This window comes from Ictalurus punctatus, chromosome 16 (genome assembly GCF_001660625.3).
Source record: "Ictalurus punctatus breed USDA103 chromosome 16, Coco_2.0, whole genome shotgun sequence".
In the NCBI taxonomy this organism is placed as follows: Eukaryota; Metazoa; Chordata; class Actinopteri; order Siluriformes; family Ictaluridae; genus Ictalurus; species Ictalurus punctatus.
In genome coordinates this window covers 6,721,261-6,735,567 of record NC_030431.2, presented here as the reverse complement: position 1 = coordinate 6,735,567, position 14,307 = coordinate 6,721,261, and the positions used below count along the sequence as shown (strand labels likewise).

The following is a 14,307-nucleotide window of genomic DNA, read 5'->3' as shown; positions in this document are numbered from 1 at the left end:
AGATCATTTCAGGTGTAATCACAGTTGATTTCCTTTTTGGTTTCTGGGATGTTACTCTCTTTAGCCAACATGTCCACAGCAGCTGGACTGCCTCACGGCCAGCCCAATCAACGAGAAGGAATTTATTATGTATACTGGCATACAAGCCTGATAAATGACTGCACATGCTCACAAACTATATGTCTACCACATATATCATCAGGACGCGTTCAAACAGGAAGTCTTGAGACTACTGTGCCACTGCTGTAAGAGATACACCGTTCAGCCATAACAATAAAATCACTCACAGGCGAAGTGAATAACGTTGATTATCTTGTTACAGTGGCACCTGTCGAGGGGTGGGAGATATTAGGCAGTAAGTGAACAGTCTGTTCTCAAAGTTGATGTATTGGAAGCAGGAGAAATGGGCAATGGCCAAAATGTGGTGGCTAGATGACTGGGTCAGAGCATCTCCAAAACGGCAGGTCTTGTGTAGGGATGCGAAATGGAAATTCTTGGCCGAAATGGTATATAATGAAACGCTTGGCCAAAGGCTGAATACCGAACACGGTTTCCCATTTATTTTGCCATTTTTTTCACCACTGCATGAGTTAAATTGTCAAAATGTGCCTTTTACTATTTTGTCTTGCTTTTCAAAGAAAAAAAATTATTCCAAAACTGCAATTTACAAATTTATTTAACACTGAACCTTTTTTTAAACATTGCAGCAGACATTCTACCAACTAGGGATGTCACGAGAACCGATACTTCGGTACCAAGTCGGTAGCAACATTCTTAAAATGTGACGGTACTGGTTTTTCTGCATTTCCGTCGGTACCGATTGTAACAGGAGTACCGTGGTTGCGATTCTTCCGGACCTGATGGGGGCAGCAAATACACGCAAGTGTTTTAGTCGGTCCACAAGTGGTGAAGCAGAAGAAGAATGCCTACAAGCACATGGGAAAAACTACAAAAGATTAGCGTAGCTTATCAAGTTTAGCTCCGCCCCGACTCGTTGAGAGGAAAAGAGAGTATCGGTTTCCGGTGTGCAACCGATGCTATCGTTCATTTCAAACAAAGCAAGGAAACACCTGGAATTTGGCGAGGCACCTGAAAGACAGTCCCTATATTATATTTGTTTGAGGCAGCTGGCATTGTGGCCATGAAACCAGCTAACGTTACGCTCCATGTAATGTGAGCGATAGCCAGTTATTTGTTAACGACGCTAACACATTGCAGTGTTATAAACTACCTCCGAATGGGCCACCATGCATCGCCATTCAGCCCGTGTCCTGTCAGCTAAATGTAGCATAATGTCACTAATAATTATTCACATGTTCATGCTTTTAATAAATCTTTTTGGACTGCCGCCATTTCAGTGAATTTAAACTAATGCTTGCATTCAGAGTATAAGGTGTGTGTGTGCATGCCTGTATGTGCGCTCACGCGCGTTTAGAAGTGTGCGTCCACTCATTATCAGACGGTGTTTGATAACTAAAATACTAAAAAATAATATTTTTAAAGTTTTATACCACACTCTGGTATCGAGTACCGTGTACTTTTGGTGGTAGTGGTACCGACTACTAGATTTTTGGTGACAATCGTGACATCCCTAATACCAACAAAGCACAATATTAAAACTTAAAATAAATAAATGAGTAAAATAAAACTATTTTTATTTGGCCATCTTTGAGCCCCCCTTCTTGAATAGCATATATAAGGCCTATAAGTGACTGCTGAATGAACGTAACCTACTCTGTACGCCTACAACAAAAACGTGGATGAACCCACAACAAATGAATAATCGTCCTAGACACGAGCATACCTAGCCTCATTCTTCAGGAAGAGCCGAGAGCTCTTGGACGAGAGTTGAAATGACTTTATACATCTCAGGTAAGCACACGTTTGAGAAATACCATCTACTAGCCATGGTGTAACGAGGCTCGATATAGTCTATAAGCCTGCGAAATCCAACGTCCTCTACGACCGAGAACTGCTGATCATCCAAGGCGATGAATTCCATTATTATTTTAGTAATGCCTTTAGCTTTGGCACTGTCACTGACAAACTTTTTTGCGTTTTCTAAGAAGTCAGCCTCAGATGGAGTGGGTGTGCTGGGACTGGGAGGAAGAAATTTCCTTTCCGCGGCCGCCGCCGCCGTGTCTTTCTCGTATTCTGCATGCTGTTCGCGGTTGTCTTAATTTGATTTTAAGCGATAAGTGAAACTTGTAGTGCTGTAAGTTTTTGCAGATGAACCCCCCCTCTAGACAACTCGGCAGAACAGTGTCTGCAAACAGTCGTTTTTTGCGTCTTTCTCTGACACTTTAAAATGCTTCCACACTGCCAGCGTACTTGCTGCATTTATAAAGCGTGCGTGCCTCTCGCTCTACGCTGCTCGCTGTTTGATCGCATCATCAAAACATCATTATTCGGTAAAATTTATCGTCTATTCACTTGAGAATTATTTCGGTTGCCGAACATTCGGTGCATCCCTAGTCTAGTGGGGTGTCAGTGGCTGGTACCTACCAAAAGTGCTCCAAGGAAGGACATCCTGTGAACCGGCGACAGGGTTGTGGGCACCGAAGGCTCTTTGATGAACGACAGGCCTGTCGTTTTAATAGTTTTTTTAAAGATCCCCTCAGCAACACTGACATAATAACGCGTGGCCACATTTAACAATGAGGAATGAAATTTCAAAATTTGAATGCACTTGCCCTAAGTCGTAAACGTGATTGTTTGCCACAAGTGTTGCAATAGATGCCATTAAAGGCAAGCCGTGCTTTGGTGATTTTTCTGGTGTGTGCTCAGTTAATATTAATCAGTAATCTGTTTCATTATGCAATATTTTTAAGGAATAAAACATGACGGAGTGCAGTTATAGATGAAGAAGCAATGACCGGATGTGTGACGAAGCCCATTGTGAAGCAGTTGATTATTAACCTATAACAGCATGCCCCAAAGCGTTTTTATTCCTTTTTGTATTTTTATATATTAAAATCCTCCTTTTTTGTCCACAGACTATATAGTTACATTTAATGTTGTGGAAAGTCCACAAACCAAATTAGTTTGTTGTTGTTTTATAAGAGCTCGTTAAGTTAATTAGACAAAACAATGTCGCTTGTTACAGAGATGCAGCCAAACGCAACGTCCTCCTTCATGGCAGAAAACATCAAGCAACAGCTTTACCTGGGACTGTTTTTTTTGTAGTTTTTTTTTTTATGTTAAATTGCAGCATATTTTAGTCCGTTTAGTATTAGGCTTACAGTTATTGAGTGTCTGCGCAAGTTCCTGTCAATTAGCTGTTACTAAAGAATCGGGAACTTCAATTAGAACGAGTGCATGCATGTAGAACAGTGATGTGCCTGGCAGCCAGCACTATTGTAAGTGCTAATGTTATGGAAAATTAATGAACAGTTTCTGACAAAAGAGATCAGAGAATTCAACAGCGATGTGGTGTAAACTGCAATCTTCATCACGTGATATTATTACTAGCTACCTGTTTTGGTCATCTAGGTCAATGATGCAAGAAATGAAATCCAAAAGCCTAATAAGCTGGCGTGTGATTGCGAGTAAAGACATGACGCATGCACATCATGCAGACAGTGACGAAGCACGTTTATGCTAAAGTGCATACCGAATATGAAGAATGCCAGCGGAGTGCGCTGCATGTAAAGAGACGGAAGCTAAAGGTGCAGTTTATATAGTTTTTCTCCAAAAAAGTAACCTTTGCCAAAATAGTGAGTAAAATGGGAATAGACAGTAATATGTCACAGAAAAATTACCCCGAACACTTTCCAAGAATTTCAGCTATTTTTGCACTTTTTGCTGTTGCAGTTCTCCTTCCATGTACAGTTGTAATCAAAATTATTCAACCTCCATTGCAAATCAGGTTCATTGTCCAAATGTACAGACTTTCAGCTGTTTGCAATGAACAAATTTGAAGTATTTTTGGGATCACTGCAGTGAACAAATTTGAGGTATGCTTGGGATCACTGTCCTGTTGGAAGGTCCAATGACGCCGAAGCTTCAGCTTCCTCACAGACGGCATGATGTTTCCTCCTAGGGTTTCCTGATACTTCAGTGAATCCATCTTGTCTTCCACACGCCGCAGGTTCCAGGGCCAAGCAGCCCCAGAGCATCACCAAGCCACCACCATGCTTGACTGTGAACAGTGTTCTTTCTTCATTCTTCTTCCTCCAGATATACAGCTGATCCATCGTGCTGAAAAGATCCAGTTTTGTTTCATCGCTCCACAGAACAGAATCCCAAAACTTCTGTGGCTTATTTATATGACTTGAGCCGACTTTTCTTGTGCAATTGGGTCACGTCTTGGAGTTCTGTACGTCTTGGAATTCTGGCATGGAAACCTTCTGCGTTTAGTACACACCATACTGTGCTCACTGAAACCTCAGCTCTAGATCTCCATCACAATAAATGAAAGAAATCTTCATCTCACGATTCGTGTCTGTGCTGAAGCAATCCAGTCTCTCCATTATAATGTAGTTAGCAAAGTAATTTGATCGCAATATTTCCAATTGTACATGTGGCTAAATGCCCGCACCCCCAACACACACACTCAAACTATGTGTCTAAAGTGCTGGTAGTCTTTTAAAATGAATTACCACCTTCAACACATATCATCAGGAAGTATTCAAACCGGATGTCTTAAGATTACTGTTCCACTGCTGTAAGAAATACATCAATCAGCCATAACAGTAAAATCACTGACTGACAGGTGAAGTGAAAATGTTCAGTGTGTGACTTTTGATTGGATGTCCTTTTAATTATATTAAAAAACAAAATTTTTACAACGCACTTATGAAATGTCATTATAAATCTTAATTTGGTGATGGCTAGTTCCCACCAAACAGCCAGCTCTCCCCTATCACACTACAGCTACCACACAGGAACGTTCAGGTCAAACGTGCTTCCTCCGAGACATCCGACGCCAGCTAAAGTGCTATCTGCCCTCTTCCACATACAAGAGCTCGCAGATTCCCACAATTGGCTAGTGTCGCTGTGATTGACAGGGGTGTGTAAGAATGCCATCCCTCCCACCCAGAGAGCACGGCCGGTTTTGCTCTCTTGGACTCGCGGCCGTAGATGACTGTGGCATCGTTGGGATTCGACCTCGAATTGCCGGATGATACGGCGAACGCTTTTCTGTTGCACACTGGAGTGTGCTAAACGTTGGGTTTTTAAACATTGATTACAGTAGTGGAAATTACTGCCCATCAACTCAGAGTTCTCTGAGTTATTACCCAGTGTGAGTGGTCAATTAAATTTAATTCGGTTTAATCCAAACCTCAGTAACTCAAAACAAGGAAGGCCTATCAGTGCTGTCAATTTGAATCTAATGATCATTTTAATAAATGTGCAGTGAAACGTTTAGGAATGAAAAGTTGTATGGCTCCAGTAAATAGACAATACTATTATACACGTTTAAGTAATGAACCTGATATCCTAATTAAATTATTATTATTATTATTATTATTATTATTATTATTATTATTATTATTATTATTATTGTTGTTACAACCTGGGGGGGAAGGAAATCCACATACATCAATATTGGGTCATGGTGCACCATAACATACAAAACAACATGTACACTGGACTACATTAATTTCAGATAGCATGACAAATTTGTACTAGGAGTGTTAGAGCAGGAAAATCCCCTGAAATCAACCTCCTGGATTAGTGTTGGACACCTCCGCTGTAGAAGACTCGCCTCAGTGCTCAGTATGCAACAGTATACACTTCAGTACTCTAGTGTTCACATAACAGGTGTAGAAACTGGAGCAAGATTCTGACTGAACAGCTTCTCCGTGCCGTCTGCGTAGCTACCGCTGTGCTTCCAGCCTACTGACTGCCGCATGTTTCACAGCGGTTTTATGATCTCTCCCAGAGCAGCAGATTCACCTGTGTCTTTCTTTTTCACTCCAGCTGGAAACAATGTTCACAGGTTTATATTAACGTTCTAATACGTTATTGTTTCTATAGTAACAACTTAGACAGGCGCTTGTATGGATAAAAAAAAAAACCATGTATAGGTCTTTTTGCCAGATGTTTTATTTATTGAGTATTTTTAGGAGTCTTTTGTGATAATACACTTGGACATGAAGGCTGGCTGAATCATTTAGTTATGTTTCAAACCGACGTTGAAAGAAATTTGCCGATCATGACACCCTGCTAGGAAAGTAAGATGGTGTAAGAAGAAAATACCTTGGATGGAAGGAATGAAGAATTTTTTTTTAAAAGAGATTTAAGGGGATTGGAGAAAGATGGATGAAAAACAGAAACATTCTTAATGATGACAGAAAAGCTCAGGTATGTGAGTGAGTTGGAAGTGTTTTAAATATAACGCACAGTAAATTATTTTGCTGGAAAATGGACGGCACCTTCACCGTTGGTAAAACAATCGGCTAGCTTTCAGTACCTTTTGGTCCAGTAGGATTGCAGTGGAGAAGAGAGGGGGTGGTCTCATTTTGAGAGTTTCTATACAGCTCTAAGTAAAATAAGTTTAAAATGAATTTTTTTGGTGTCAGCATCCCTCGCCGTCTTTGACCGAAATTAATGCACCGGGTAAGAGCTATTATCTTCACAGCGCTGAGGTTTATGTTTCGGATGTTTTAATAGGGTACTTGTATTGCAGGAAGATGCTGTAGTACCCCCTTGTGATATTTTTGCAGAGCTCAGTTTGCAGTCTGCTCCGCTTTGATTTCCATCGTTAATCGTGAAGATTAACGGCTGGATGTTTATTATAAGGTAGCCCTATAAGCTGATTCGTTAAAGAGGGCCCTGAAAGCATTTGCCATTGTTCTAGTGTTGTTTCTCAAGTTTGATTCTCAAGCATCCCTCGCCTCAAAAGGTGTCACGAAAACTAAAAGAGCCAGGCAAGATACAAACATGATTAATTCCTAATGAAACTATTGCACTTGTGTGCTATCATGACAGCTTGTACACATCTCAGATTCACTCTTCATGCGTGCTGTTTGGCCAGTCTTAAAAGGATCGAGTAAGTTCTCAGATCTGCTCTATGTTTTGGGATTTTGGCTGATGGGCAGCCGGAGGAGCAGCTGTTCCACATCTACATCATGCCATGTTGAAGCTAAATCTTTAAAGCTTCCAATGAAAGTGGGCATGTATTTCTCCTGCAGCTACCTGCCAACATAGAGATTTGCTTTTTTTTGTTGTTTTATTTTTCTTCCCCCCGGAAATGCGCTTTGGCCCCGTGACCTGAGGAAAGAAGGAGAAATAAAGCCCTCTGCCAGAGGCCGGGCCGTACAGGTGGAGGCAACGCCTACTCAGAAACGATAGTTTCAGTGGTTGGACTGTTCCGTGCGAGTGGGTCTTGACCGAAACAGCAAGTGTGCCGGCACTTTGTTTGTTCTGCTGAGCCGAGGCCCAAGAAGCAGGTTGAAAATTCCTTCTTTATGAGCTGAGGCCCGGAGTATTATTGGAAAGAGTCTGCAGTTTGACTTAGTGCCTCACTTAGCAATTTGCTGTGAGGAAGAACTGTAGAAGATGGAAAGTAAAGCAGTGTCTCCACCATGTTGTACCATAGAAACGTCACTGCACCAATATCCAGTATCAGCATCATGGTGATCACAGCAGAAAATGCTGGATCGGATACGGATGAACAATCCCTCACCCCTCATTACCCCCCCCCCATTAGCGAACATGCTAACATAAGATATTGAACAAAGAAAACTGTTTCTAAAACTTTTTAACAAATTGATTTCATTACAGTTGTCATGAATAAGGGTTACTCTAGAATGACAGTTTTGTTTAATTAGTTTTCTTTGCTTGAGTAGAAAAAAAAAATCACTACCGTTTTGTGTAAGCCATGTTGATGGGTGTGTATTTTGTCCTGCAAGTTTTCGAGTGTTTGAACAGATTTTGAACAGATAGTACGGCTTATTTGAAGTGGCCATCTTAAGTGAAGCTTAAAAATTGTAGCTCATTTCAGAACTGAAATACGAGCTCGGTTTAAGTATTGCGATTGAAAAGGAAATCGGGGGGGGGGGTGGGGGGTGGGGTGGTATTGTGCTATCTCTCCTGTCAGATCATCCATTCAGAAGTTGTTTGGGATAGCAGAAATATGTGGCATGATGTATGAAAGGTTGTCTGACAGATGTTTCACAAATAAAGTGAATGATCTCTTTGTAAGACTGCCTAAGCATCTACAAGACATTTTAATTGGCCTACATTTCATCTGTTCGTTGTTGTGTCTGTGGAAAGTTTACAGCTGTTATGTTTGGACTGTTGAATGGTTTGGGTTCTACACGTGTGGCATGTTTGTGCATGTGGTGGGTCTGTACATGCCCACTGTGAGGTACATTTGTGTGCTCCGTGTGTGTGGGCATGTTTTTATATCTTGGTGGGGATGAAATGTCCCCATGAGGATGGGAATATCTGACAGTTTTGACCTTGTGGGGACATTTAGTTGTTTTTAAAAAAACTGCAGCTTGTAATTAAGAACTAAAAGAGCCAAAAGGAGTTCTGTTGGCTACCGAGGGTAAAATTAGGGTTAGGTTTAGGTGTATGCACAGCATTAATTTTTAATTTAAGGATAGTTAGATGTGTGTGTGTGTGTGTGTGTGTGTGTGTGTGTGTGTGTGTGTGTGTGTGTGTGTTCTTATACAGCACGAGTTCTGCACTTTGTTGCTTCAGCTGAAAGTTGAGTCTCACTCCCTGAACTCCCTGAATTGGTGGTACCCAAATTTGTCTGTGCAGAATTACCACCACCAAGGCTCTCATTAAGTCCCGTTGCGTGTCCATGTGGTGAACAGCCAGCATAAACACACCCAACACTGTTATCTCTGTCTGGCCTGGATAATACTCACTACGGTCTTGGTCTCAGGCAGACCGTCTGTACACACACAGAAGGGTTTAGACCTCGGTAGAACTCGCATGCCTGAGGAGATAAACTATTTCACATAATCACTTGCAGGTAGGCATGAATTTCTTCTGGTTCGTATGTTTAAAAAGATTTTTAAAAAAACCCTTAAGCACAATACAGTCTGCTAATGTATGATTTGCCTTCCATTTTGTTCTTTCTTTTTCTCATTTAAAAGAGAGGTGTAATGTCTTTAAAACAGATTTTACTTTCTTGGCCTTTTAACTCTCCTCCTGCCCTCAGTTTCAGTCGGTCTCTCTTCCCCTCCACTTTCTCTCCCCTTATTGCCTTGACAGTCCTTTTTTTTTTTTTTTCTTCTTCTTCTTCTCCTCAACATCCTGTTTCATGCACCTTTTTTATTCTCATGGTCTTATGCTCTGTTTCACACAGTAACCCAGACTCTGTCCTCAGAATGCCCTTACCCTGTCCTCCAATCAGACAAAAAAACAACCACCACCAGGGTTCACAACCGTTCTGCTTCCTTTACTTTTTTGACTTGAATTCCCTCCAGTGTGCTTTTACTTTCTCTTACTTGTCCTGTAGCTTTAACGTTTGCCTCCTATGACCTTCCTCTTTTTTTTTCTTCTCTCTCTGGAAGTAATTACTGCGCTATCCCAGAGTTCCGTTAGAGGAGAGGTGTGGCCTGTGCCAGAGATCACCGCTTCTGCCCTCCTTCTCTCTCCCCAGGCGTCCTCAGTCTCCCCCTTTGTCCATCCCTCCTTGCTCTTGGGGATACTCCAGATGTGAAGCTCTGAGGTGGCTAGCCATAAATTTCTCGCATACTCTTAAGTCAGCAGCAGCCACCAACGTGTTCCTTGCCGCCAAATGCATAGAGCAGAGCCTTCCAGCCGCATTGTCCGTGTTTTTCCTCCTTCCTGCAGCTGCTCCCTTATCTTTACGTGCAGCAAAATAACTCGCAATGCTCTGCTACAAGCTACAATAGTCTGCTACGATAACTACAATAAATAGCTAAAAATCCCTGTTCTAGGGATTCATTACATTATAGTATCTGCTTACAGCTTCACATTTTGTAAAAGGATACAAAACTGCAGGGATCAAATGTTTGGTTAGGGAAACCACTAGAATATTTGAACGGATTTAGGAGATTTGCTCTTCTGGTGGATTGATATTTCTGCAAAGGTGCCAAGATACAGAGAATTGTTGTATGCAAATCTGTATATTCAGTAGCACTGGGATTGGGATGGACAATGTGTTGATGTAAGCTCTGTACTCGGGCCATTCGGAAATACCTAAAAGGCATTTTCTTATTTCCGAGCCAGATTAGCCACACTAACTTACTGTACAGTGTTTCCCCCTCGTCAGGCCTGGTCATTTACAGTCCCGCATACCAGCTCCTTTTCTGACGCAGACCTAAATATTCCCACACATGATCCTCAAGGACTCTGTGTAACAACTAAAATTCTTCATAATCCCTTTGAATACTTTTGCTTCTTTTATCCATTTTCATTATTGTAGCAAATTGACTTGTTGTTTTTCTGATATTCTGGTTTGGTGTATATATGCGACTCTGCCCCCTAGTGCACACGTTCACAAGTGTGTACATGTTTGCAGTACATTTGACTTCAGGTTTAGTAGGTAGTAAAAGGAATATAGGAAATATAATTTTCTCAGATGTTTTACAATTTTAGTACCCGAGTAGTACACTACGTTGTTGTCATGTCATTGTCTCACCTCTAACCATATCAGTTCCATCAAAACATTTGTTCAAGCTTAAATCTTACCAATTGAAAGCTGTATAATCCGCACCAGACAACACTCATTCTCATAATGTATGTTTGCAGATTATAGGATCTGGATCCCGGACGCTGGGCAGGGCAGCACCGACTGGGGCTGAGGCACCAGTCATGAGCAAGGCTGAGTTCATGGAGAAGGTTCGGCGCAGTAACGAGGCGTGCCAGCTGGGTGACTTCAGCACGGCTGTGGAGCTGTACAGTGAGGCTTTGTGTGCCGACCCACAGAACTGCATCCTCTACAGCAACCGCTCAGCCGCCCTCCTCAAACTTGGCCAGTACCACGCAGCACTAGATGATGCAGTCAAGGCCCGTCTGCTCAACCCTAAGTGGCCTAAGGTAGGTGGGATTGGATAGGGTGATAGTTATGTGGGATTGATATTGAACTAATGTGTTTTATAATGATTATTGTACACATTATTGTTTAGCACGATATTCGGTCTGTGTATTGTTTATTGCATCACTACATTTACACTATTTGGCCATTCAAGTTCTTCTAGACCAACCTGGGTAAACCGTGTCTTTATGCACCTCACTTTGTGCACAGGGGCATTGTCATGATGGAACATGTTTGGGCCTCTTATTTGCAGTGAAGGTAAATCTTAATGATGCAGTGTACAAAGATGTTCTAAACAATTGCGTGTTTCCAACTTTGTGGCAACAGTTTGGGGGAAGAACCTCATGGATGTTATGGTCAGGTGTCCACATACTTTTGGCCATATAGTGTATATGAGAAAATGCTCAATTATTAGAGTATTTAAATACTTTTGATAATATTTGTATTAAATACCTATGTATATAAACCATATTTCTGTTTCACACATCCTAACTGCCAGGGGTGGTGTGAGTTACCTGGATACCTTCTTGTGCATGTGCACATGTAAGCTGAGACTTTTTTTTTTTCTTTTTTTCACACAATGGACCCCGTGTTTTCTCACTTGGGTTGGGTTTCCCAATTTCCCTCTTATTCAAAGTAGCACAGGATCGCTGTGTTTCCAGCTGTGTCTGGAAGTTTTTTCTAAGCTAATAATGACTTAGCAGTTGAACCACCATGCAACTCTGGCCTCAGCAACATCTGAAAATGGGTCTCGTCTGGTCCCTGCTGTAAACTTGTCGATGTAGACTCTTGTAAAATGGAAATGGCCCGAATAGAATTGGACACTGCTAAGAAACACACAGCAACGAGTGCCCTCTTTAGTACTACACCGGTCACAGTACTATGCCGCAGTGCATAGATTTTACTGAGAGGGATTTAAGGAGAAATTTGGACACCTAGTAAGTAAGACACCTAGACCAGGATATGGGGCACATTTTTGTGAACACGGTTTATCTGTGGGATCATGTGTCATTAGTACAATCCACTCTATCAGACGTGTGCAGATCACACCTGCAAAATCTGCCCTGTGTGCTGCAGTCACCTCAATAAACTATTCCATGGAGCACACCCTTGAAGGCCAGGGACTGGTGACAGGCTGCTTTACAGCCAGTATATCAGCAACAGAGGAAAACAGGATTAACATTGGAATTCACATCTCAAAGTGGTTATGCAAGCAGTAGTTAAAACACGGGCAGATTTCAGAATTCAGCCAAAGGGTAAGCCAAAGCTTTCTCAAAAGAACAGGCCAAGGGCCAAACGCAGCTTAGACCATCATTGATAAACCAGGCTCAGTACTCAAATGCTCTGTGGAGACCGTGAATATGACGATGGAAGTGGTGTCTGCACCTGGAAGTGGTAGTCCAGATATGGGAAACTTTTGGCTTTGGCAGTCCAACTGCACCTCACCAAATCACCACATTGCTGGTTGTTTCTTACTAGCAGACACAGACAGCCCTAGACAGGATGCACAGGCCCACAACTGGCCTCACTGTCTACATTATACTTTTCCTCTATTTCAGATTGAATTTATGTTACACATACTTGAACAACTAGGCCAAAGAGTTCTGCTTGTGGCTTTGAGCTCTCCAACTAAGCATTGAGTCCCAACAGTACAGAAAACGCATTCCTGAAGGCAAGAGCCCCTAGTACATAGATCATGTATGCCCTGGTAAAAGGGTATGGCAGCCATTATATTGCACCTGATCACCATGTATGACATCTCTTTTGTGGCTAATAAAATGATTACTTATTTCTGAAAGCGTCAGGGCACCTCCATTTGCCACAATAGCTTAGGAGCCCTGTGTGAGACCTCTGTCTTGTTTTGTACTCCCTTTAGGCCTCTCCTTTCAAGCCTGTACAAGTGTGTTAAACTGAAATGTGTCTTTGAACTAGCAGTTTATCAAAAAGAGCGGGAGAACTGCGTGCTCTGGCTGTAAACTTGCCCTGCATGAGTTGAGTTGGTGGCTAGACTACTATGTGGTGACCTGGTGATTGAAAGTGAGGTATCTGCCCAAGGTTATATCACCCAATTTTGTACAACAGTTGAATGACCTGCAGAGTGTTTCTTGCTGTCTCTGGTACATATGTGCCCTATGGTTCTAACAGTACCGCGCACCGTCCATCCGATCCTCAGGCCAACTGTTAATCTGTCACAGACTTTTCAAAGTAGAGGTTGGTCAAATCGAGTGGTGGACATAATCACCACAGCCTATGGACAGGTTGGGTGCCCAGCGTCTACCTAACATAACCACTCTACAAAGAGCGAATGCTCCTCATGGGCATTGTTTAGAGGTGTGGTGCTCCACAAATCTACTGTTACGTGCGTATCACCATGCACTTTCTTCAGGTTCTACAAGGATATTGCCAATGGTCAAGTGTAGTGGCGAACGATGATGACCTTTCCATGTAGTGCTTCGCTGACACTGTTGATAATCCAGGTGATTCACACTGCCTATAGAAGGGGTGAAATAGAATGCTAGTTACATGTGTAACTATGGATTTATTAAACGCCTTGTCATTCAGAGCTGGCTCTGATCCAGCGTGAACTCTGCGAGAAAGTCGCACAGAAATATGGCTTGTATGACAGTGGTGTGTGTGTGTGTGTGTGTGTGTGTGTGTGTGTGTGTGTGTGTGTGTGTGTGTGTGTGTATAAAATATATTTGAAGTACTGCATCATATGTCACTACGATATTTTTTGCATGCAAGTTCTCGACATGCGTGTACACACGCACAACGGCTGATTATCACCACCCACGGCAGTTATTCATAGAACCACAGTTGCATACTGTATATAACTTGTGATGATGCCAATCACAGTCATACAGTGACTGGAAAATACACTCAGTATATTGTTTTGCAATATATTTTTCCAAATTTCTGGTATTTTTCCTTCCATATGTTTTACCAACATACTCCAAATTGCAGCCGAATATAAACAACCTAATAGAAATCCAGTTTATATGAGTCTATAGTCACATGCATGCATAATCAGATCAGTATAATTGATGATTTCTCAGAAATGACCCTTCAGATGACTAAGCCCTGGCACTGCCAGGTAATCGCTTGTGTTCCCTTATTAGGTGAACATTGATCTGGTTTATGCCTGCGTCCAGTCACAGCATTTTGACAGGGAAAATGATGACACACTACCATGCAGTGGCCTTATACAACCATCCTGAAACTCATGAGCACATCCGTTTCATTTGCTCTTTCATTCTACCCTGTCTGTGTCTTTGGAACAATGTGTTTTATATACATTTAGACCCATTTCACTTCAGTTTCAGCTTCAAGATCTTGTC

At 41.9% G+C, this 14,307-nt stretch overlaps 1 protein-coding gene across 3 annotated transcripts in view; it reads left to right on the top strand.

Moving 5' to 3' along the window:
• The window catches only part of ttc28 (tetratricopeptide repeat domain 28), a 237,551-nt gene that overhangs the window by 1,766 nt on the left and 221,478 nt on the right, over positions 1–14,307 (top strand). For 2 of the 3 annotated variants that reach the window (XM_017489688.3, XM_017489689.3), the window contains exon 2: positions 10,684–10,971. In XM_017489688.3, coding sequence (XP_017345177.1) covers positions 10,684–10,971 — 288 coding nt within the window. Of the gene's footprint in view, positions 1–8,813; positions 8,936–10,683; positions 10,972–14,307 lie in introns of those variants that run through there. The other variant, XM_047160759.2, reaches the window with a different exon arrangement.